A 23,442-nucleotide genomic window follows, 5' to 3' on the forward strand; every position below is an offset into this window, starting at 1 on the left:
CCACATGCGTATATGCCCACATACGAGTACTTGGCATGAACACTGTTACCCATGCTACCATGCTTCAAGGCAAAATTTCATATATTTGTCACTGGAAACAAGTATTTCAAAATATATAATGACATATTATTTTTGTAATTAATCACTATGCTTTAATTATGTTCAATTTGTAACAATGAAAATACATCCTGTGTGTCAGATATTTACATGATGATTCATAACAGTAGCAAAATGACAGCGATCAAGTAGGAACGAAAATAATTTTATGTTTGGAGGGGGTCACCACAACATGAGGAACTGTATCAAAGGGTCGTTACCTTAGGAAGGTTGAAATCCACTGCTCTAGAAATTCATGTCCTTAAGCTCTGGGAAGTTTTCATGTATTAATTCTTTATTTACTTTCAATTTCTATGTTCTCTCTTTCTGGAATTTGAGTAAGTTAAAAACTGATCCTCTCTTTTATTTCCTTTTTTTTATGTATAAGAAAGCATTTTATATTGAAAGGTAATTTTTTTTTGCGATCATATTTCATTTATTCATTTTTTTACATTAATGATACAAATACATTACATTTTCTGAATGGATATTTGCAAATTCTGCGTAAATCATGTTCATGATTTCAATATAGGCTATAATTGTTCTTTAACTTAAAATTATACATAATATTTTAACGAGAAAATTCATAAATTGTGTTGATTTTTTTTAACAATTTATTGGGGCTCATACAATTCTTATCACAGTTCATACATATACATACATCAATTGTACAAAGCACATCTGTACAGTCTTTGCCCTAATCATTTTTTTCTCCTCTTTTCTTTTTTTACATTTTATTAGGGACTCATACAACTCTTATCACAATCCATACATATACATACATCAATTGTATCGTCCAATCCTTTAATTTTTATTTCTATGATAATACTTAATTTCTAAACACTCATTTTGTCTCTGGCTTTTTTTAAAAAATCATGCTATTGGGGGCTCGTGCAATTCTTATCACAATCCACGCACACATCCATTGCGTGAGGTACATTTAGCACATTGCTCTTATGACTTGGTTACAGTCTTAGCTAGGGACAGCGATTACGGTTTTTATTGAAGCCTTGTTCCTTGTACTATAGCTGTAGTGTGTGTGTGTGTGTGTGTGTGTGTGTGTGTGTATTCCTTTAGATCAGTGGTTCCCAGCCATCCTAATGCCGCAACCCTTTAATACAGTTCCTCATGTGGTGGTGACCCCCCAACCGTAAAATGACTTGCGTTGCTACTTGACAACTGCAATTTTGCTACTGTTATGAATTGGGCAACCCCTGTGAAAGGGTCGTTTGACAGCCCCCCCCAGAGGGGTCGCGACCCACAGGCTGAGAAGTGCTGCTCCAGATGCACATTCATATATCCGAGTACAGCACCAACGAAGGCAATGGAAACTTGAACCAGTTTCTTGCTAGAGGCAGAAACGTCTGTTTGGCGGCAGCGTCAGACGCAGCAGAGACGAGAAACCAGTCTCCTTTTTCAATATGTAATAGAGCTGTCAGTTCTCCTGTTCATAGCAAGCTACTCTTTCCTGAGCGGTACAAGAAGCTTTAGTGGCATGGTGGGTTTCTCAATGGCTGCTAACTCCCAGGTCATTGGTTCGAGCTCACCAGCCATTGCAGGGGGAAAAGATGAGGTCATCTACTCCTGATAAGGTTTAAGGTCTTGGAAACCCACGTGGGTGGTTCTACTCTGTCCTGTAAGGTCCAGAGCAGGAAATCAACTCCATGGCAGTGAGTCTGACACAAATTGCTCAGATGACGTTACACCTGCTTCAGCTGTCGTGGGGAAGACAGGGGACCTGCTTGGGCAGGCTAACCAGCAGAAGGAGTCTCTGAACTACTTATCTCAGCCTCTTCTAGAAATGCCTCATGGCTCCAATTCCGAAGCCATTCCAGACTCTTCAGTGGGAATCAAATGGCTCCTTTGTGACGTCCTCCCCATACAATATTTACCTATATAAGTTTGAAAACTAGCATGTTTCTAGGAAAACTTTCACTTTTAAGTCTAATTGAAATAATTAGAGCATATTCTAGATGAGATATGAAAAGTATGTAGTTTTGCTGCCAAATACGTGACTTACGCTACATACCCAAGAGCATGACCTAAAGGATGAGTTGTTTCTGTCCCGACAAATCAATGAACCATTCAAATCACCAACCTGCACTCACAGGCATAACCACATTTTCATTGCAGTAGAAAGCAAAACCTGCTTAAAAGTCAAACCAAGTGCCAAGCACAACCTTGGGCTGCACTTGCCTTTGCTTTTATGAGCCGTCACTGGAGGAAGACAGTTGTTGCTTTAAAGTAATCTTTTCATTGCAGTATCAAGAAGCTCACTGAATCTATTATTTCTGCCACCAGTTTATTCTATAAGATGAAGTCTTAAAGATAAAGGCACACAAAGCAATTTGAAGTCTGTCGATGAACCGCTAGCACTCTAAGGGGAAAACATTACACGATATGCTTATGTTAAAAATTCGTCTAAGGCCAGCCTATCTGACCAGAAACATTATGCTCAAAACATGTGTACTTGATTTTTCAAAGTTGGCTTCTAAATTCCAACTATCATTTGTGGTCACGCACAAGAGGTCAACCGTTCAATAATGTCTACAGAAGCTCATCTCACATAAGACACCATTCAACGGTACGCATCGAAAAATCCATCACAGGCTTTCTAAGTGACTGATCTGATGTAGCTACTTGGAGGGGATGACACAGAAAGGCAATTTCACAGGCTGGCAATGAAAAGCTCCCTCACAAATATTAAATACATGAAACTTCAGTATCTGAAGGACTTAAATTGATGATAGCTGGTAGCTTGTGATCAACTCAATATACTCATGTAATTTATGGTAAAAAACCAGATTTGTTCTTGCTTTGCTTCTACTTGCCTGGATTTGGTTTCTACAAGAGAACACCATTTCTAGTTAAAAGGTTCTTTATTTCATAGCGTAACATCAGATTACAATTAAGAACAAGAATTCAATCTTGAAAATAACACTTACAAGCCATCCAGGGTGCAGTATAACAGCGACAAAACATACAACTTTCCTCTAGTTCTTTAATGCTTCCTCCCCACCACTATCAGGACCCCAGTTCTACCTTACAAATCTGGCCAGACCAGATAAGAGCTCAACACAGCGAATCCAGGAGAGATAAACCCTTTAGGACCAATAAGGAGAGTAGTGATACCAGGAGGAAGAGGGAAAGGGGGGAGGGGAGGAGGGAACGAATCACAATGATTTACATATAAGCCCCTCCCAGAGGGTCGGACAACAGAAAATTGGGTGAAAGGAAACATCGTTCAGTTAAGACATGAAAAAAATAATAATTTATAAATTATCAAGGGTTCATGAGGGAGGGTGGAGAAGGGAGGGGGGAAAATGAGGAGCCGATACCAAGGGTCCAAGTAGAAAGATGTTTTGAAAATGATGATGGCAACAAATATATAAATGTGCTTGATACAGTGGATGGATGGTGGTAAGAGCTGTACAAGCCCCCAATGATTTTTTTAAAATAAAAGAAAATAGCACTTAGCTAAATTATATGATGATTTATGTCAAGTGATTAATTTTCAGAGGAAATTAATCACTCAAATACATCATACAAATGTATGGACTTGGCTACTGGGATTCCATAGTGCAGGGTAGTCTACTCTTTCCCTAGCATGCGATTGTGAAAGTAAGATGTAACCCCCAGAGTAAAACGTACCCGGCCTGTCCCCTATGTGCTAGCAGCCGACTGACAGGCTGTGTGGAGCGGAGCGGAGGGAGCATCCCACTGAGGAACAGGTGAGACGTGGAAGGTACGCTGCAGTCTAGGAAGAGTTTTTCTAAAAATCTGCTTTAATGTGCTGGATAACCAGTAACTGGGTAGACAGCTGTCATTATATAGTAACTCACCTTTCAGAAATGGCCTGTCGTGGGCCAAGAGTGGCAGGTGTGGCACGACAGCACGTGGCCCACACACATAGGACACATACTTAGTGCAATGATGCACAGGGAGCTTTATCGACTCTCCCAAACACTGGGTGTCCAGTCACAGTGTTGTCATTGGTTGACAGTCATGAACGCTGCGATGTGTTTCTTTAAAATGTTTGGGCAATATCACAAATATACAAACGATTCTATGGGCAGATGATCTTTTAAGGCACTTGTAGAATATTTACGCCAAAATCTGAACTATGGTTTGCCATAAATGACTAAATTCTCGAATGATGTTTATGAGGGTATGCACAAATTTAAAGTTCCTGAAAATAACTTGCCAAAGAAGGATATTATAGGAGAGTTTGCTTTTCATGATGGAGAAAGCTGAAGAAAATTATTTGGAATGAATATCATACTTCGATCTTTTCACCCACTTCCCAAACAAATGTATAGTATACAGAACAATTAATCCATATATGAGGGGCTTCAAAAAGCTCCAAGGAAAGTGGAATGAAAAGATAATGGAATGCTTGTCTCAGGCAGGACATCAGCAGACAGCACAGGCCACTAATTCACTTTGGGGATCTGGATGGTAGTGGGCCCAAGAGCTGCGCAAGGGGGTCGGCGAGGTGTAGGGCCATCGAGAGCGAGTCCAGTAACCCTACCTGCAAGCCTGGGAAGGCGTGGCCAGAGGGCAGAGGGGCTACTGAGACTCAACGAGGGCTCTGCATAGAGAGCTCTGCGGGAATCTGAGGCCTTGTGAAAGGGGTGTGAGAACCCTAACCCCACTGCCGGCCGGAGTCACTTCTGACTACAGCGACCCTACAGCAGGCTTCTGAGATTGTCAGTCTGTGCAAGCAGACAGCCTCCTCTCTCTCCTATGAGCAGCTCGTGGGAGGCGGTGGACAGGAACTGCGGAAGCTCTTCAGAAAAGTCAGGTGAGGATGAGCAGAGGGAAGCGGGCGGGCAAACAGTCTTCAGAGGGGGTCTCAGCTTCCTCTGGTTTCCCTTCCTTCCTGACCCATAAAGCAGGGGTGATCAACATGTCGATCGTGATCTACAAGTCGATCACAAATGTAGTGTGGGTGATCGCATGGCATGAAACAAATAGACATGCCTATCATCAGTCCCGTCACCTAACTGATACGCAGCGCAGCCAACCAGATGCAAGCTTAGCAGTCAAACGCAGGCGCAAGCAACTGCGCTAAGTGCAGCAAAACCAACCAGCTCAGTTAGCACCAGTTTTAGACCTTGTTTTATTTCCCACTTCAACGTAGACAGGGTATTAAAATGAGTGGGGAGCTGGACTCAGTAAGAAGACAAAAACGTATCACTTTCATACTGAATGGGAGATTTTGATACTACAAGCCGACATTCAGCTGCAGTCCAGAGCTCATGAGCAGTTCTGGAACCTACTAGCAGAGGGAAAGTACCCAAATATGAGAAAATGTGCTACCGCCTTGACTGCATTACTCGGCTCTATTTATTCATGTGAGTCAGCCTTCTCCCACATAAAGATCATTAAGTCCACGCACCGTCCCACCATGACTGATGATCATTGGAAGTGTGCTTGAGTCCATTCAGTGCAAAGTCGTCAGACTCAACTCAGGTAAAGACAGAAAATGTACATAGTTACTGTGTTGTGCAATATGGACTCATGTGGTTATGCAAGGTACATAAACATACATTGTACATATAGAGAATTCTCAGTGCATTTATGAGCAAATGCAATAAATAAATAAATGCTTTGCATGTTTGTAGTTGGCAGATCATGTTGGCTCGATCACTTCATAAGTAGCTCGCATGCTGGAAAGTGAGAGCAGCCCAGCCATAACGATCTCCAGGTGTGAACCTCCAAGTCCATGCAGACGCTCCCTACACTCTGTGTAACCACACTTACCAAAATCTTGGCTGAAGGAATAGCTGTATTTGGCAGAAGTGAGAAGAAAATGAAACAGTGCTCTAATCCGTGCTTGCAGAAAAAGCAAGAAAGCAAAAGACAGAGGGCCGGCCCGTCCAAGCTCCCTGTCAGCCTGACTGGCTGTTGAAGTCACCCAGTGTGGGAGTGGCTGGGCTTAAGCATGGGCGTCTAGGGAACTGGCAGCCGTGTCACAGAAAGCGAGGGGCTAGGGAAACCTAAAAAGGCACAGGGTCAGCCAAATGCTTCACAACACCCATCAAGTGGTAAACCCTCCCCCCGGAAGAAACATTTCAAAACTGGGAAGAAACGGTCCAAATGAAGGAACAATGGAGGGCGGACAGCTTATTATACACCTTCCCCACAACACCAGAAAGGGGGGGGGGCTGGTGTTTTCTTTATTTTTATAAGAGAATCACTCAAGGAGGTGGTGAAAGAGATACCATTCATTGCTTACAAAGAGGAAAGCTACCTTTAGGCCATTAATCTAATTATATTAATTCTTATACACATGACACTTCTTGAAATGGCAGAGTTGAATACAATTAGCAAAATTAGTCACTGGAAACTTGTGAGCTTTCTATTGTTTTAAGCCAAGCAACTACGCCACCCCCCACCCCGCCACTGAAAGTTATTTGCCTTTGATATAATAATTGATGCTTATGAACAAATGAAAATGCCGTGCACTGCCACAAGTACATTTAAATTCTATAACGCCTATAATTGATATGGTGGAAGAGTCAGGTTGAAATCATATTTTAAAATGCTAATATCTGTGATTAAAGCATATAGTCTGACAAACCAACTCATATTCAACTCTCAAAGCTGAAATACAAACAAAAGGCAATTCATGAATATGGTAATGATTGTTCGCTGGCAAAAAGTCTGGAAGCATGTTGTGCATTTTAAGTGAACTCTAAATTTTAAGTGAGCTTCCAGAGTCTCATGTTTAACAGTTAACATCCAGCAAAAGCCGTCAGACCAACACAATCCAGGACTTAGGATCACAGGGGAAAACCCATATTTTACTGGGTTATTTTCCCACTAAGAGGAAAAGTCGAATCCAACAAAGAATGCAAATAAGTTTATGTGGGGCATGTACAATTTTAAGAAAATAAAAACACCCAAGGCCCATTCATTTACCAGGAATATCAATCGATGCTACTTAAAACCGATTAGATTCATTATAAACAAAATAAATAATAACCACCCCATGTAGATTCCCTAGAGACTGCTACTGATAGCAATGGGGTAGGGCCTCGGTGGGCTTCTTAGGCTGTGTCTCTTTACCAGCAGTGCGCTTCATCTTTACCCACTGGAGCGGTTGTCGGTGCCAAACCACGGACCTGGTGGTCAGCCACGCAACTCGCACACCACGACACCACCAGGGCGCCTTCTTTTTAGTTTAGTACATGTTCTATCTACCTTGCAAATAAAGAACAGGATTTATTGCAAAATACTCTAAATATGTCCTCCTTTACTTGAGTCTGAAAATCCCTCTGAACTCGTTTTACTTGTAAATCTGTGTATCTTCAAACACAAAAAAGCTGCGACGGTTTTACTGCGATGCTAAGGGAATCAAAACGCAACGCTTCCTCCTGGCTTACGTCACCTATCAACCGTAGGACGTGTTAATGTAGTCCGACTGAAGTATCTACCTATGTGCTGTACCTGTGAAAAACACTTTCATCCCACCTTATCACATTTACTACAATTTCTCTGCTCCCAAATCTTATAGTTTTGAGAATTTCACAGGAAATTAACCCCCAGGCCCAACATTTTTTCCCTTTAAACTGCTTACCTGAATATATTTCCGTTGCGTTTCATCGTTTAAAACATGTGCAACGTGCTTGGAGAAGATCTTTTCCCTACCAGTTCTGGCATGAATACCAACCATAGTGACGCCAATAGGCCAAGGGGCGTTTCCAATGGCCATCTGCAGATATGCATCATTAGCCTACAAAGACAGGTTCAGAAGAGATCATAAAAGCCGAAGAATTACTGGAAGTTCACATACTTTCTAACTTCACTTTTTAACGCACAGCCCTCTGTGACTGAACTGTCAGCCCTCGCTCAGGCAGGCTGACAACATTACCATTCTCTTCATTCAAACAAAAGAAACTAAAGTATAGGATGGCTGACTGCCTTTCCCCGGACCACAGATGGAAAAAAGAAACCACATTTCAGTTTGTGCGTCAAAACACAAACATTCCTTTGAGGCTTTTGTGCATTAGAAATTAATATGTTTCAGATATGGAATAACCAGGTAGGTAATCTGATGTACTGCTAGGAACTCTAATTTGGCTCTCCTCCGGACCCAGTCTTCTCCACAGGTGGCCACATACAAGAGAGAGGCTAACTCGTTTTTCATAATCCAACCTGAAACTGACTCCACTCCCTGCACAGCAGTGCAGACTCTCAGGGCAGTGGAGGCTCTGTGTGCTGGGAATATCACCTAGGGTCCATAACAGATGTGCAAACAGAGATTAAATGCTGGCCCCCAAGTCAAATACCTAAAGAATGAGATCACTTCCCTTTGGCCCCTCCAAAACCTTCCCACCTGCCAATATCCTTAAAATAAAAGACAGAGGGATGAAGATGGAGTCCAAGGAAGACAAATGGCTCTTTTAAAAACGAAGCTTGGCGAACAGTGAGGCAGAGGACAGGAAAACAAAGGACACGGAACAAAACAAACATAAAGAAAACAAACCTCAGGGAACAAAACAAACATAAAGCAGGTAAGTTTTTTGAAGACCTTGAGGGCTGAATTCCTGGTCTTTAAAATTTATACTCAGATAGTCAAGCCTCAAAAGAATTTTAAAATTCCAAACTTAAACACCTATGTAATATAGTTATTTGAAGTAAAAATACACATACTATACACATGCTAACTCGAAGAATTTCCTATCCGAAAGATGATTTTTAACCTGCTCTGTTCAACAGGTTTTATAAAGCTTAATTTCTTTTTTTTTTAAAGTTTAATTAAAAAAAAAAGTTTAATTTCAAAAGTGCTTGTGGATAGTTTCATCATTGATTCTCAAATGTAAAATTTAACATTAGGTACTCACTGAAAAAAATTCCAATATTTAGTTTTCCCAAATTTCCATAAAATGGATTATGACAGTTTCCTGGGCCTTACTGTAGTTTATACAAAATAAACTTTCACCTCCTTCTCGTCCATGAGAATGAGGAGGGAAAGTCACAGGGCATCCATCCATTTCAGGCAAGGGGGTGAGCTGATTCTTCCCAGTGAGAGCAACCTTCTCCATCCTGTCCAGTGCAACTTGCCTTAAGATTATGCAGTTGATAGAAACTATCTAAAATGATTATGCAGTTGATAGAAACTATCTAAAAATGAAACAAAAATACTTTCTCTGGAAAAAAACAAACAAACACCACCTCACTGGCTCTCACAGGGAGTAAAATCATTAGCTTAGCCTCAATAATGTGAGTCTCTTACACAAGTAAACCATTTGATCACCACCCGGGCAGCATGTTCTAGGACTGTAAACATGCCTCCCACCGTTGTGTCATGGTCCCCACTCCTACTCTGGAATTGTTATTTCAACTGTGGCCCTGAAACCCTCAATTCCCACTCTCTTGGGCCACCATATAGTATTGGTCTGTCACCTGGTGGTGGCTTGCATATTGCTGCGACACAAAGAGCTAGTCTGAAAGCCCCCAAATGTGAGCACGTGTGGCATTTCTCAAGCTGAAAGAACTAAAGGAAAAAGCCATCGCTCAAGGTGAAATATGAAGACTCCTAGGGGCAAGATACCGGGTGAGGCAGGAAGCATCAAAAGAAAGTGGGAGACGCCCAGCACCAGTGTACCAAAAATAACCGGACAACATCCAGCCACTGAAAGAAGCCGAGATAGCACCAAAGACACTGGTCCCAAACAGGGGGGACGGAATGAAAATGGAGATATTTCAGCAAACGGATGCAGTGTGAAAGCACCCACTAGTCGATGCCAAGACATTTGGAAGGCAGCTACGTGGCCAACTGACTGGAAGAGATCTACATCTGTGCCCATTCCAAAGAAAGCGAGTCAATCGGCTCTAGAAGTTATTAAATGATATCATTAATATCACCTGAAAGTATAAGTTTGCTAACGGTGATTCAAAAACAGTGACAGTAGTGTGTCTGCAGCGAGTCAAACCCAGAAGAGGGTATCGAACAAGGGGCATCAGGACTAATGTTGGAAGGGTCTGGCCAAGAGGAAGCTGTTCACTGCGGTTAGCGGATTAGGAAAAGGCATTTAATGGTGCAGAGCCTAGCAAATGGCAGATAATATGGAGAACGGGAATCCCAGCACACGTAACATGCTCACGTGGAAGCTGTATCTACACAAGGACCTGGGCATAAACCGTTTGAACAGAACAAGGGGGCGCCATGCGGTTTCCAGTGAGAGGAAACCCAAGTCGGGGCTACACTTTCACCACACTGCCTCAGTCTCCATGTGGAACAAGTGACTTGAGAATCTGGGTGACGTGAAGAAGAATGTGGCATCTGGATCAAAGGGAGGTGCATTAAGAACCTACCGCATGCACTCCTCTTCCGTAGCGGCCGCAGGTGAGCTGCCAAAATGGTTCACTACTCACTTGACCCAGCTAACCCCACAAATTCACGCAAATCCAGAGGGTCGACTCTCTGGGTCCATTTTAAGAACACCAGCGAAACCGCCCAGGCCATCAAGAGTCTGCATATCCGGAAAGCCACCGGGTATCTGAGAGATGTCACTCTGCAGAAGCAGGGTGTGCCCGTCCGGCGTTACAACAGTGGAGTTGGTTACAATGACGGAGTTGGTAGATGTTCCCCTGGTCAAACAGTGGGGTTGGACCCAGGGTCGGTGACCCAAAAACAGTGCTTAAAATCACAGAGAGGAATGCTGAACTGAAGGGTGTCGATGTGAAGTCTCTGGTCACTGAGCACATCCGGTCAACAAAGGCCTAGATGCGCCGCCATTTATTAGAGCTCAGTGTCGCTCAACCCATCCCTGCGCTCCCCCTGCCACACTGAGATGATGCCGACTGAGGAGGACACTGATCCTAACCACAAGACGAGGTTCCACAGGAGAAAAGGATCTCTCAGAAACATCCGAAGAAGCCAAGACTTGGAGCTTGGGAGTAAATTAAGTTTAAAATAAAAGTTAATAATTAAGTTTAAAAAAAAAAACCCTATCACACGCAGATGACACAAACTGGCTTGCTTGCGAGTAAAGAGGACATGAGTCACTCACTGATGAACATCAACGAGTACAGCCTTCAATGTGGTCAACAGCTCGATAGAAAGAACACAGAACTCCTCATAATTCAACCAACAAAGAGCATGAAGAAGAAGAAAACGACGGAACTGCCAAGGATTTCATTTCACTCGGATCCACAGTCACCACTCGTGAAAGGAGCGGCCGGGATCAGACAACGCGCTGCCTTGGACAATCTACTGCCAGACGCCGTCAAGTGGGGAAGGGCAAGGTGTCAGTCCCTGTGAGCACCAAGCTTCATCTAAGCCAAGCCGCAGTCTAGTCAACTGCCTCGTGCTCCATGTGGACAGCTGGACAGCGAGTCATGAGGCCTGGAGAGGAAAGTGGGGCATTTGCATCATGCTGCTGGCAGTGGTCTGCCAGAGCAGCAAACACATGCGTCTTGGAAGAAGGACAGCCACAGTTCCCCTTAGAGGTGGGGACGGGCAGGACTGCATCTCACACACTTTGGCCATGTCATCAGGAGGGCAAGTCCTTGGCATAGGATATCGGGCTTGGGGAAGCAGAGGGCCATTGAAGGCGGAAGTCCCTCGATGAACACACCCACGCAGCAGCTACACTAGGCGCCATTACGGCACCGCACGGGAGGGCAGTACGGGAGTAGGCAGGGTTTTTCTCTAGTGCACGAGTCTGACTCAAGGAGACCCTTGAGGACAGAGCTGCCCCGCTGGGTTTCTGACTGTAAATTGTTGCCAAGAGCAGACGGCGCCTGCTTTCCCCTAAGGAGTGGGTGTGGGTTAGTAGCCCACAAGGAGCCCACTGCACCACAGCTTCGCGGTTCCCTTGCCAGCCCTTGACGGAGGCTTCATGGGAAGTCTCCACTGCTGGCAGAGGGGCTTTGGGTTCCCTCTATCAGCTGGCAGCAACCCAACCTCCCTTTTCTCCACTCTGTCCCCAGGAGCCACGGAATCAGAGCTTTCTCTCGGCCGCCTCCTCCGGATTCAAGAGTTCAGACACTGAAGGAAGGGGAGAGGCTTACGTTCTAAGAGGTGTGCTAAGGTTTCAGTACGGAAATGGGAGAGATGGATTCTGGCAGCCTTACTTGGAACATTTTCCTGCTGAAATAATTATAAAGGGTGGTTAAATTCCATTGTATCATCAGTACAATAGCTCAACTATATTATGGATTAAATGGGCTTCATAACTGGTTTGGGGAACTACTAATCTATCTAACATTGTTTCTATGGGAAAAAGGTTACAAGCCGTAACGAACCATTGACAAACTTCTGAAATTCAACCCCATTCATAAAGTGAACACTGCCTAAGGAGTCCGTGCTCAAAGGAGCCTTCAGATTTTCCTTAAACCTGGCAAACCATGTAGCTGTGGTCCGAGTCTGTGATTGAGTCCCTAAATAAAGCTGACGATACACTCCCAGTTCAGTTCACATTTGATTTTAAATTGGCTATATAAAATCCCCGCATCCCAAATGATATGCATGGCCTAGCCATGCGTCTACCCACCATTTGAATGCCCTGCATAGGAACGTACCTTCACATATTCTCTCTGCAGCATGAACTTAATAATGTCTGTTATCGATTCCTTAATATCAGCAGGAAGATTCTGGAAAAGAGCAACGAAAAGCATAAGTAATTTTGGAAGCTGTCTGTACTGAAGGCCAAATCTCCGCTTCCTTTAAGTCTACCTCACCTGTTAACAACAACACCGAAAGGGGCAGGTAGACACACTCTAGGGAGCCTTACCCTTTTCCTTAACTTTCTGAACAGCGGGCGCAGATACGACTCCGTCTGCTTTTGAGTCGCGCTGTTCAATTTGCCCTGCACGCTGCGTTTCACGGAGTCTTCTCTGCCGTTCAGTTCTTTAGCCCACACGCCAAGGAGAAACTGGGGGAAGAATGGGTAAATTGAGGCTACATCGCCACCCAGTGGCTCCACGCGTTTAAGAGTTCAGACACAAAAAGCAGGTTACAATCACCCTTAAGGCTGATTTCTAGACTGAGTTGATTCCTCACTTACCGACTCGTTATTCAACACTTCCCACTTATGACGAGAGTAAAAAATCTACTCTGCGTTCATGTTGCACATAAACCCGAGTTTCCGGCGCGCAGAGCTACTCGTGTGTCAGGCTTGCAGCTGGAGCAGCTGGCCCTCCAGAAGGCTTCCGGCCGCTCCCACGCCCACTGCGAGACCCCCCTGCAGCTCTTCCTGCCGAACAGCTGGCTACAGGGGCTTTTGAGGGCGCCCTGAGAGGGAGGCCCCAAGGGTGGGTGGGGGCAGAGAGAGTTGGTGCTGCTCACTCTATTCAAGGGCACTGGAGGGACAAACACCCTCGGCGAGAAGGGTGTGGGGAGCCGGAGCGGAAGCTAGCTCCAGCCAGGGGTTCCCGAGCCCTCCGAGGCCAGCAGTGCACTCCTCATTTCTGTGGGGTTCTCCCTGGATGAGGGGTTCGGAGTGGACACTGGCAGGGGAAGCAAATCCCACCAACAGGTTGGTTGCCTGAGTTGTAGAGTTGTCAATTGTTCCTCTAGTGTAGTTACTGGGTCCCAGGTCACTCAAGTGCCAGCCCTGACATGAGGACCTTGAGTCCACAGCAAAGAGGTACAGGGCACACAAGCAGTTATGACTGCAGCCACAGCTTCACCCCCTAATCCCTGCCATCATGCCAATGCTCGCACAATGACCAGGTCTTTGGAGCCTAGGAATACTGATCAGTAAAATGAGTGCTAAGATCAAATGATACTTACAGTGAAGGAATGATTTCTGCTTGTCTCCTGTATGTTTAGAAGCTTTGTCTTTAGCAAGCCATGACTTTTACTGGGAACCTTCCTATTCCACATACACTCCTAGCTCAGGATACGCTAATTCATTTTCCTTTAAACACAGCTATCAAATTTCATAGTTGATTTATGGAAATACACATTTGCTTCCATTTGTATTATACAAAATTCAACCAGCCCAGATTGATTATCTCTAATACCATGTGAACTGCACCATTTAATGATGGTCTCTCAGGAATGTGAGTATTTGGACTTTCAGAAACTACAATTTAACAAAAAATTATCATTATAGTACACACTAAAAGAGCAAAGGAAACAGAAAGAAATGATAGCCCATCTCTTCTGCTGTACTTCACCCCCAAGGACACTGCCCTCAGTGGCCCAGGGCTCGTGAATCAAGTGCCCCTTTTCTAGGGATAAACAGTGTCGGCTGAGAGAAACAGCCTCCTCCAGAGGACAGAAACATCCACTATAAGGGAAGGGTGGTGCAGTGGGTTACGTAGTAGGCTGCTTACCACAAGGTCAGCAGTTTGAAACCACCAGCCATGCCTTGCGAGAACGGTGAGGCTAACTCCCCCCATAAAGAGTCATAGTCTCAGAAACTCACAGACGCAGTCCTATGGCCCTACAGGGGCGCCATGGGTAGGAACCAACTGGATAGCAATGAGAGTCACGCAAAGGGGACATTCACGTTAGCTCCCAATCCCCGACCTACCTCCCAGGCCATAGCTCCAATATATTCGGAACTTTTTCTTTAAATTCAGAACGTGGTGGCTGATATGTCTGAGTTGTGAAAACAAATATCAAACTAAGTATTTGCTATTTGACAGTACTTTAAGCAGTTAAGAAATTTCTTCTGCCGCTAGCCTTTGAATCTCTTAGGCAGAGTGTAATAAAAACGGGTGGTTAGTGCTGAATTAATTTGTCCACACTCGGTCTAGCCCACTGCAGAGGGAAGTTCCAAAGCCGACAGGAAGGGCTAGTCACAGCAAGACTAGGACCTAAGACCTGCGGGCTGCTTCTCTTCTTCCAGCCAGTGCCCCCCCCACCCCCCAACATCATCCTCTTCTAAAAGCTCTGGGCCTCCCCCTCACCCACGCCTTCCTGGAGCGGCTCCAAATCAAGCGGCACTCCTCACACTTTCGGTTCCTCCTGCCGCCCTACGTTAATCAGACAACTTTAAAGAGAATCGCTAAGACAGCTCAACTGCCAAGCTGTATCACAATAACATCAGCATGGTAAAGAGTTAAAGCTTTCGTTTACCCTCGATCATCTCAAACTTGGAGAGCAGTTCCTTACTAAGCAAAATGCCCTGCCTTCCTTAGCCCACGGAAACATACCTTGAGGAATTTGGTAATGATGTCCATGTCTTTATGATCATCTCCTCTGCCTAACGATTCTCCCAAGGCCTCGAGAGAAAGAATGTGTTTGTTCAGTAGTGACAACTACACAGATATGCGATCAACGCTACTTGTAAAATGGCTCTGTGTTGCATTGTGCTGTTTAGTTTTTATTTAAAAACGTAACGGGATTTCTAGGTAAGTAGAAAAATGCATGTGTTTTTCCTGCCAATGCCGCTGAATCACAGAGGGAAGACGAGTAGTGAATGCTATATGACAGATCTTTCGGAGACAAACTACTCAAGAACTAGATTGTGGTGATGGTGCCACTGTGAACACTCAAAAACAATGGCGTTACCCACCTCAAACGGCCTGTCCGGTGTAGGTGCACGTCGGTAAAGCTATGTAAACGTGGAAAGCCCCACAGCACCACTTGCTTCAGGCCAACAGAGGGTCCCTGACGGAGGGGCGGTTCCACGGGCACCCTCCTGCTCTGTGGCTGCACTCCGAGCGGGTGCAGCTGTGTCAGAGCCAGGGAGCGAGGGAACAGATAAAGCGCAGCATGCAGCTGATGAAGCCTTAAGAGCCTCAAACTGAGCCTTACTTCTTTCTCGTTATGTGCTTGCATGGTAAAGACACTGCACTGTAATTTTAAAGACTGCCTACAACGCTCCACAATCGTCACACTGACAAATATATAAAGCAAACTACGGCCAAGTGTTGGTGGGATTGTAGAAATACAAGCCCCTCCCACCCTGGCCAGGGCTGGGGCAGCCATTGGAAAGGACTCGGGCAGTATTCAGCCAGATGAAGCAGACATAAATTTAGCGAGTCTACTTTTCAGTCTTGGCTGGCGGCTATGAACAGATTGTTTGTTACCAGGTTGTCTGTGGGAGCAGGGACTGGGAGGCTCATCACTGTTAGTGATGGGCTACAAAACCCACAGTATACAGAATACCACCAAGAGGCAGTCAACACAAATGGACTACATGGTGACTAGCATCAGGATGGGTCTTAAAAACATAGAGCTAAAAGAAAAAAGTTAAAAAAATAAAACCCCACACTTTTGTAAGTCAAAAACACATGCATACAAAATGCTACAGGTTTTGTAAGAAAACCAAAAAGTAATGAAATAACGCAGATCAAGCACATCAGCAGGATGGACCATGAGGGCCAGAAGTAGAGGGAGTGTGGAGCGTGGCAAAAAGAAACCAAGTAAGAGCATGAAACCAGAGCAGGGTGTTTTCCATGGTGGCAGTGTCCCCTGAACTCTACTGGACTCATTAAATGACCCGCCAGTTCCCGAGAACAAAAGGGATGGGTGGAATCGGATGGGCACGAGTTACCTCTAACTCCTCAATAGTGGTGTTTTCTTCATGAACCTTCAAATCATTCTGTGTGTCTTCTTCCCCAGCTTCTTGACCACCCACAATTTCATTGAGGTACTGCTGATCAATCTTATCCAAAGCTGCTTTCAGATCATTTCTCAGTCCCTACAGATGATGAAAAAGTTAAGGACCCAGTGTGAAACTTCAACAATGAGTTTCATTCGGTTTCTCATTAAGGCCAATTCACTTTTTCCCCACAAGGAGTTAAGAGCTTAGCAAAACCGGTGACTCAGATAAGATTTCCACTTATTATACAGCTAACAACCACAGCCCATCTGAACGTGATTGTTAAGAACATATTTAAACTGAAAAAGATGAACAGGAAAGGCTCGTCTGATGGTCAGTAAAACAGGCAGTAGTGACAAATCCATGAAAGAACCTTTATAAATCCTGCAACTTTCTGATGAAGCCCAATCTCCTTTATAGTCCCCAACCCATTTCCTCAGTTCTCTTAAACGTCTAATGGCATTATCAACTATTATGAGGACCCCAAACAGTCAGAAACGGCAGCGAAATAAAAATGTATTGCATCTATACATAGACTCTCAGCCACGTTTACAACAAGCTGACAAATTCATATCCCATGCAAATCCATTTCGTGACCTGTGGATAAAAAATGGAAGCCTGTTTCCTAACCATGAATGAGAACTGGCCAGTCGATCATTACAGCCATGAAACTACAGCCCCGAGATTATAGCAGGGCCGTGCGTGGTACTGTTGGGATTACGGGGACTGACATCCCTGCCACCACTGGTTCTTGAGCAATTATGTTGACATTCCCCGGCCCATGAAATAAAAATATTAGTCCTAATCGGCAGGCTTTTCATGAGGATGCCATATCGAATTTCATCTAAAACGAAGTGAGCTTTACAACATTAATTCACTTAAATGAGTTAACACAGGAGTAGCACATCTTGAACCGTCTCAGCCACAAGATAAACATTTGGCAAATGGTAGCTCTTGTTGTCATTACATTAATAATGATATCAGATTCTAGTCTACTGTCCTTCCACAAACACGAGAGAGAAGCATTCAAACAAAGACTTAATGAACCGCATCCTGGGAGCCCCTGCTCGTGCGAGTACATCAGGCCTGCAGCCAGGTCTCCCAGCTCTTTCCTTCCTACTCACAATATCCCAGGGAGCCAGCAGCGCCACTTCCAGCTTCTACCTGAGGATTCAAGGCGCAGCAAGAGTCAACGGTCTGCCAAAGTCTGCATAGTTAATAACTCACGAGACCCGGAATGCAATCTAGACCTTCCATGTCCTTGGCACTTTCCTCGACTTGTACTGCTGCGACACTAGGCACAGAAAAGGAAAGCAGTCCGTGCCCACAGGGAGAGAGAACAACCCTCGTGGAGCACAGCAAGTGCACGAGCAGAAATCTATCAGAGGAAGGTGGAGAAGGAAGCACTTAACGGTGACTGGAACCAAGGAAATGCTCGCATGGATGTAATACTCTGAGTCATGTCCAAAAGCGTAAGTGCCCGTTCCAAGGCAGGCAAACAAGAGCCGAGTCCCAGCAGCGCCGACAAAGAAGCTTCCTCTCACGGAAGACAGACGAAAAGCGTGCAGCCAAGTGTTTGCGTTGTGCGCTGGGACAGCAACGCTGAAAAGTGCAGCCTGACAGGGGAGCTGCTGGCAAATCATGGAAGGTTCCATACCGTGTGGAGAAAGGGGAAGCTGCTGGAAGTTCTGAACAGAGGCGTGATATCATCATGATATGCTTTAAGAAAATTCAACTGGCAGCAGCGTAGAAGACAACCAGGGCAGGGAGGTGACCTGGTCAGGATCTAAAAGAGGGGCCCTGGAGGTGCGGTGGCCTAAGAAAGGCGGGCAGCTTGCACCCACTCCCTTGCTCAGGAGAAGGATCTGGCAGCGGGCTTCTGCAGACGACAGCCTCGATTCTGTCCGGCGGGATCCCTATGAGCCACACCGACATGACAGCATGGGTTAGGCTTTGTTTGGGAAGCCGCTGAAAAGACAAGCACAGCAGACTATTCCACTTCGAAGCAGTGGCAGCAGGGATGTAAATGAGAAGAAGGGTATGAGAGAGATTACAGATGGCACCAACGTAATATCAAACTAGGAGGGAGGAAAGAGAAGACAAAGAAACAAACTGTTTTCTATCTTTCTTAATTCAATGCATAATGATCATAAACGAAGAGGGTCAAAGGAATTAAAATAGGATAGTCTGATTAAGACCTATACTAAGATTAAGACAAATGCTGAACAGGATATGCACAGAAGTTGGGCAAACAATTGAAGCTACAGGTCTCCCACATGGAATTAGGCTAGTTCTGTGTAACTTTTAAAATGTGGCAGAAATGGCAATGCATAACTTCTGAAGACAGCTCAGAGTCCTGTGTTCCTATTTTGGTCTTTTGGAATACTCAGTCAGGGGAAGGCAGGCACCACGTACACAGTCCAACTACCTGGATACTTCCATTCAGGTAGGAAAAGTGGGCTGATCAATAGGGAAGCCACAGAGAGAGAAAGAGATGCCTGGCCAGTCCCCAGCTGCTCCAGCCTCTCCAATGAGGGCCTCAGACATACGAATAAAGACCCGATCTTAACAGGTCAGCCCAGGGAAGCCTCAGGTAATGTCAGCTGCAGAACTGAGACCAAATGCAATCACAAGAATATCCCGAGCAAAAAGTGTCCAACTTAGCAGTGAGAGATAATAATTTGTTACTGGAAGCCATTCAGTTTCAGGGTGATTTATTATACAGTCAAAAAAAAGCGGAAGCAAGTTTTATAATAAGAAATTGCTTTAAACTACTGTTTTGTGGAAGTTAACACAGACATAAAGAACCACACCCATCTCACAGCATTTGACAGAACAGGTAGATAACAAATTAATAAGGATACAAAGCCAAAATAGCTTTTTAAAAAAAAAAAAATGTAGCAGCAGTAGTCGGGCACCTGGTCTTACCCCATTTCTGCCTATCACAATGCAATGCATCCAGTTCCGTATTTCTCCCAGTTGACGTGGTACTGTGGTTTGTTTGGTGTTTTTCCTCTAGCGTGATCTGACTTCTTACCTTGTTCACTTCTGGTGTGAGGATCTCTATCTTTCGTAAACGCTGAAAAGCATCATAATCTGTTTCTCCAAATAATCTGATTGGTTCTCCTCTTTCTCTCAATCTCCTGATAACCTTGAAAGAGAAAAGAAATCCCCAGTAAGCCATTTAACTTTTGAGATTGGGAAAAACCAAGCATCTCAAAACAAATTTTACATAAGCTCAAAATGAAATCTGAATTTAATATAACTAATTTGATTACCCAAACACAGATGTTTCTGAATGAACTATAACATCTTCCAAACACTTTGATCATTTCAATTATGCTCAACAAAAATGTTTGTGAGTCAAAGAGGAAATCAAGTCTGTTAAAATCTATTTTGATTCAAATGACATTGCTATTTAATTATTTTTTCTTTTAAAATCGTTTTATTGGGGGCTCGTACAACTCTCTCTCATTACAATCCATCTCTCATCTATCCATGTGTCAAACACATTTGTACATTGTTGCCATCATTTTCAAAACATTTTCTTTCTACTTGAGACCTTGAGCTCATTTTGTCTTCCCTCCCCTACCCGCCCTCCCTCATGAACTTTTGATAGTTTATAAAATTATTATTTTCTCATGTCTTACACTGGCCGACATCTCCCTTCACCCACTTTTCTGTTGTCCATTCGCTGGGAAAGGGTTATAGATGTATCATTGTGATCTGTTTCCCCTATCTCCCCCCACCATCCCCTTCCCCTTCTCCTGGTATGGCTACTCTCAATATTAGTCCTGAGGGGTTTATCTGTCCTGGATTCCCTTTGTTTCCAGCTCTTATCTGTACCCATGTACATGCTCTGGTCTAGCCAGATTTGTAAGGTAGAATTGGAGTCATGATAGTGGGGGGGGGGAGGAAGCATTAAAGAACTAGAGGAAAGTATGTTTCATCTGTGCTATACTGCACCCTGATTGACTCGTCTCCTCCCCTCGAACCTTCTGTAAGGGGATGTCCAGGTGCCAACACATGAGCTTTAGGTCTCCACTTGGCACTCCTCCTCATTCATTATGATAAAAGTTTTTGTTCTGGGTCTTTGATGCCTGATACCTGATCTTATCAACACCTTGTGATCACACAGGCTGGCTTGCTTCCTCCATGTGGGCTTTGTTGCTTCTCAGCTAGATGGCCGCTTGTTTGTCCTCAAGCCTTTAAGGCCCCAGACACTATATCTTTTTTTAAAAAACATTTTATTAGGGGCTCATACAACTCTTACCACAATCCATACATATGCATACATCAATTGTATAAAGCACATCTGTACATTCCTTGCCCTAATCATTTTCTTTTTTTTTCCTTTTCTTTTTTTACATTTTATTAGGGGCTGACACTATATTTTTTGAAAGCCGGGCACCATCAGTTTTCTTCACATTTACTTATGCACCTGCTTTGTCTTCAGCAATCTTGTCAGGAAGGTGAGCAGCATGGAATGCCAGGTTAATAGAACAAAGTGTTCTTGCATTGAGGGAGTACTTGAGTAGAGGGCCAACATCCATCTGCTGCCTTAATACTGGATCTATACATATATGTACATAAATCTATTTTCCCATCGCCATATATAAATACATTTTATTTAGTTATTACTAAAGTGGTCTATGAATTTACAATTCAAATTTAAGCATGCCCACAATTGAAAACATCCTTCTTTTCTAAGAAAACCCAAAGCTATAACATCATCAGAGTATCAGGAAAAGGCTCTATTTTTGCCTTCATTTTAACATATGTTCTTAGTCCTTCTTAAAAAAACACAAAAAGACAGTATGATCATGTATTTTAGGTTTTAAAAAAGCCCTCTATATTCTTGTTATATGTTTTGATCACTTATTTTTAAATAGATACAAAAAGTTGAATTTGGGTTTTTTTCTTTCATTCTCCATGAACAGATATACTATGTTATCATCACACCTTAAATATCCATAATAGTTTATTTAGGTCATTTGGCTGACTGCTTCAGGAAAGGAGAGATCTGTGTAATAATATACATGAAAAACATGAGGATGAAAGGAAGAGACAATGTTTGCAGAGAGAAGGCGGGGAAGAGTATAGCCAAGTCAGTTGGTAACTCACTGACCGAAATGCCATTAAACCAAGGAGCTTAAATCGTACCACACTGCAAAACCACGGTTTCCATTGGATTAGCAGCGCTTGATGTAAAACAGAAATGGAGGGATCATCTGGTACTATCTCCAATCAACAAAGAAGCGACCTCATAGGCCACCTTATCCAGTTACCATCTGACAAATGACAGCAATCACATGGCTGGTCAGATATGTTTTGCTTGCTTCTCAAATTAAACTGAAATCTATTTCCCCTCAAACCTCTACTCATTTTATCCTAGTTCTACTCTATGATACCATTTCTACATTTTTTTCAAAAAAGAAAAGCTTCCCAAACCAGCTATTTTTTTTAAATGCCTATACAAATTCTAATCCTGCCTATACATTCCAAATTCTTTCAGCTAATTCTTACACGGGAATGGGGGAAACGTTTCTGAGCATGACACCCACACCAAACTCTAAGGAAAGACTGCTTGACATGATCATAGAAAAATTTGTGCCAAAATCAAATGACAAAAGGAATAAAAAATGCACTAAATGTATATCTGACATATATATGAGGGTTTCAAATGTTCATAAAAAAACAAAATTAAAATACAGTAACACTGTTCCACAAATTTCTCTTCATACACTCATGAAAATTGTTAATATTTCTAAAACAGATTAACCAATCAGTAAAAAAAATCAATCTCACAAAAGAAAAACTGCAAGTCACAGAAAACACTAAAAGCCAGTGAACATATGGTAGGTTCAATTTCACTAATAATTACAAAATTACATCTATTAGCTTGGGAAAAACTTGAAAAACTGAAACTGTTGTCAGATTGGAAAAAGACTAAATCTTTTTAAAAATAAGAGCTGACAGACTTGCTAGAAAAATGGTACTTCATAAACTATTAGTAGAAATATAAATTGGTAAAGAATCATTTGTAGGAAAATTTAATAACATCCAGAATTTTAAATGACACACCCTTTAACTAGAAATTCTTTTATAGACAATTATCATACTGATAAGCTCATATAAATGCAGAAATATGTATTTGTATAAGGATTGTACTTTAGAATTATTTGTATCGCACAAACCAGAACATAAACTAAATACCCAGAAGTAAGAGGCTAGTTAAAAAAGAAAACTACTGCTAGAAATAACTGGCAAATTTATCGAAAACGTACTTCTGAGTACTGTGTTCGGCGTGTGTTTTACTTCCTACACCTCATATAGTCATGAAAAACTTACGAGCGCGATCATTAGTTATCCTGCGATCATCACTGCTATCCTCGTTAATAAAGATGGAAACCAAGGAACACGAAGCCTTGCCCAAAGTAATGCACTCACTATCAAACACCAACACAGTCACATATGAATTTATATATTATTCCAATATTTTGCTGTCACAATTTGAAAGTGCGCATCCATATGCATACAACTTGCTACACTCATCTGAGTTTATCGCTAGGATAACTCAATATATTTTAAAGTAAAAAGCAAAAAAAGTCCAAGGTAAGAAAGCATGTACGTGACCTAATCTGTGTCCATGAGGAGAGAGGAGTGCACCCTGACCTGTACAGCGCAGCCTGGAGGAGTCACAGGACCAATAGAAACATGCACAGGACAGCAGGACGCACTCCCGATGGGAAGAGAAAGGATTTGGAGCGCAGCTGGGAAGAAGGGGTGACATTGTTCCTTTATATCTTTCTGAATAGTGTAAATTCTT

The 23,442-nt window shown here is 43.3% G+C and overlaps 1 protein-coding gene across 1 annotated transcript in view; it reads right to left on the reverse strand.

The window, feature by feature from the left end:
• The window catches only part of PRPF18 (pre-mRNA processing factor 18), a 40,948-nt gene that overhangs the window by 3,263 nt on the left and 14,243 nt on the right, over positions 1–23,442 (reverse strand). Inside the window, exons 4-9 of the mRNA XM_075552353.1 lie at positions 19,651–19,764; positions 16,566–16,712; positions 15,220–15,288; positions 12,846–12,986; positions 12,634–12,705; positions 7,682–7,837 (exon numbers count right to left, since the gene is read on the reverse strand). Coding sequence (XP_075408468.1) covers positions 7,682–7,837; positions 12,634–12,705; positions 12,846–12,986; positions 15,220–15,288; positions 16,566–16,712; positions 19,651–19,764 — 699 coding nt within the window. The remainder of the gene's footprint in view (positions 1–7,681; positions 7,838–12,633; positions 12,706–12,845; positions 12,987–15,219; positions 15,289–16,565; positions 16,713–19,650; positions 19,765–23,442) is intronic.

Source organism: Tenrec ecaudatus, chromosome 6 (assembly GCF_050624435.1).
Source record: "Tenrec ecaudatus isolate mTenEca1 chromosome 6, mTenEca1.hap1, whole genome shotgun sequence".
In the NCBI taxonomy this organism is placed as follows: domain Eukaryota; kingdom Metazoa; phylum Chordata; class Mammalia; order Afrosoricida; family Tenrecidae; genus Tenrec; species Tenrec ecaudatus.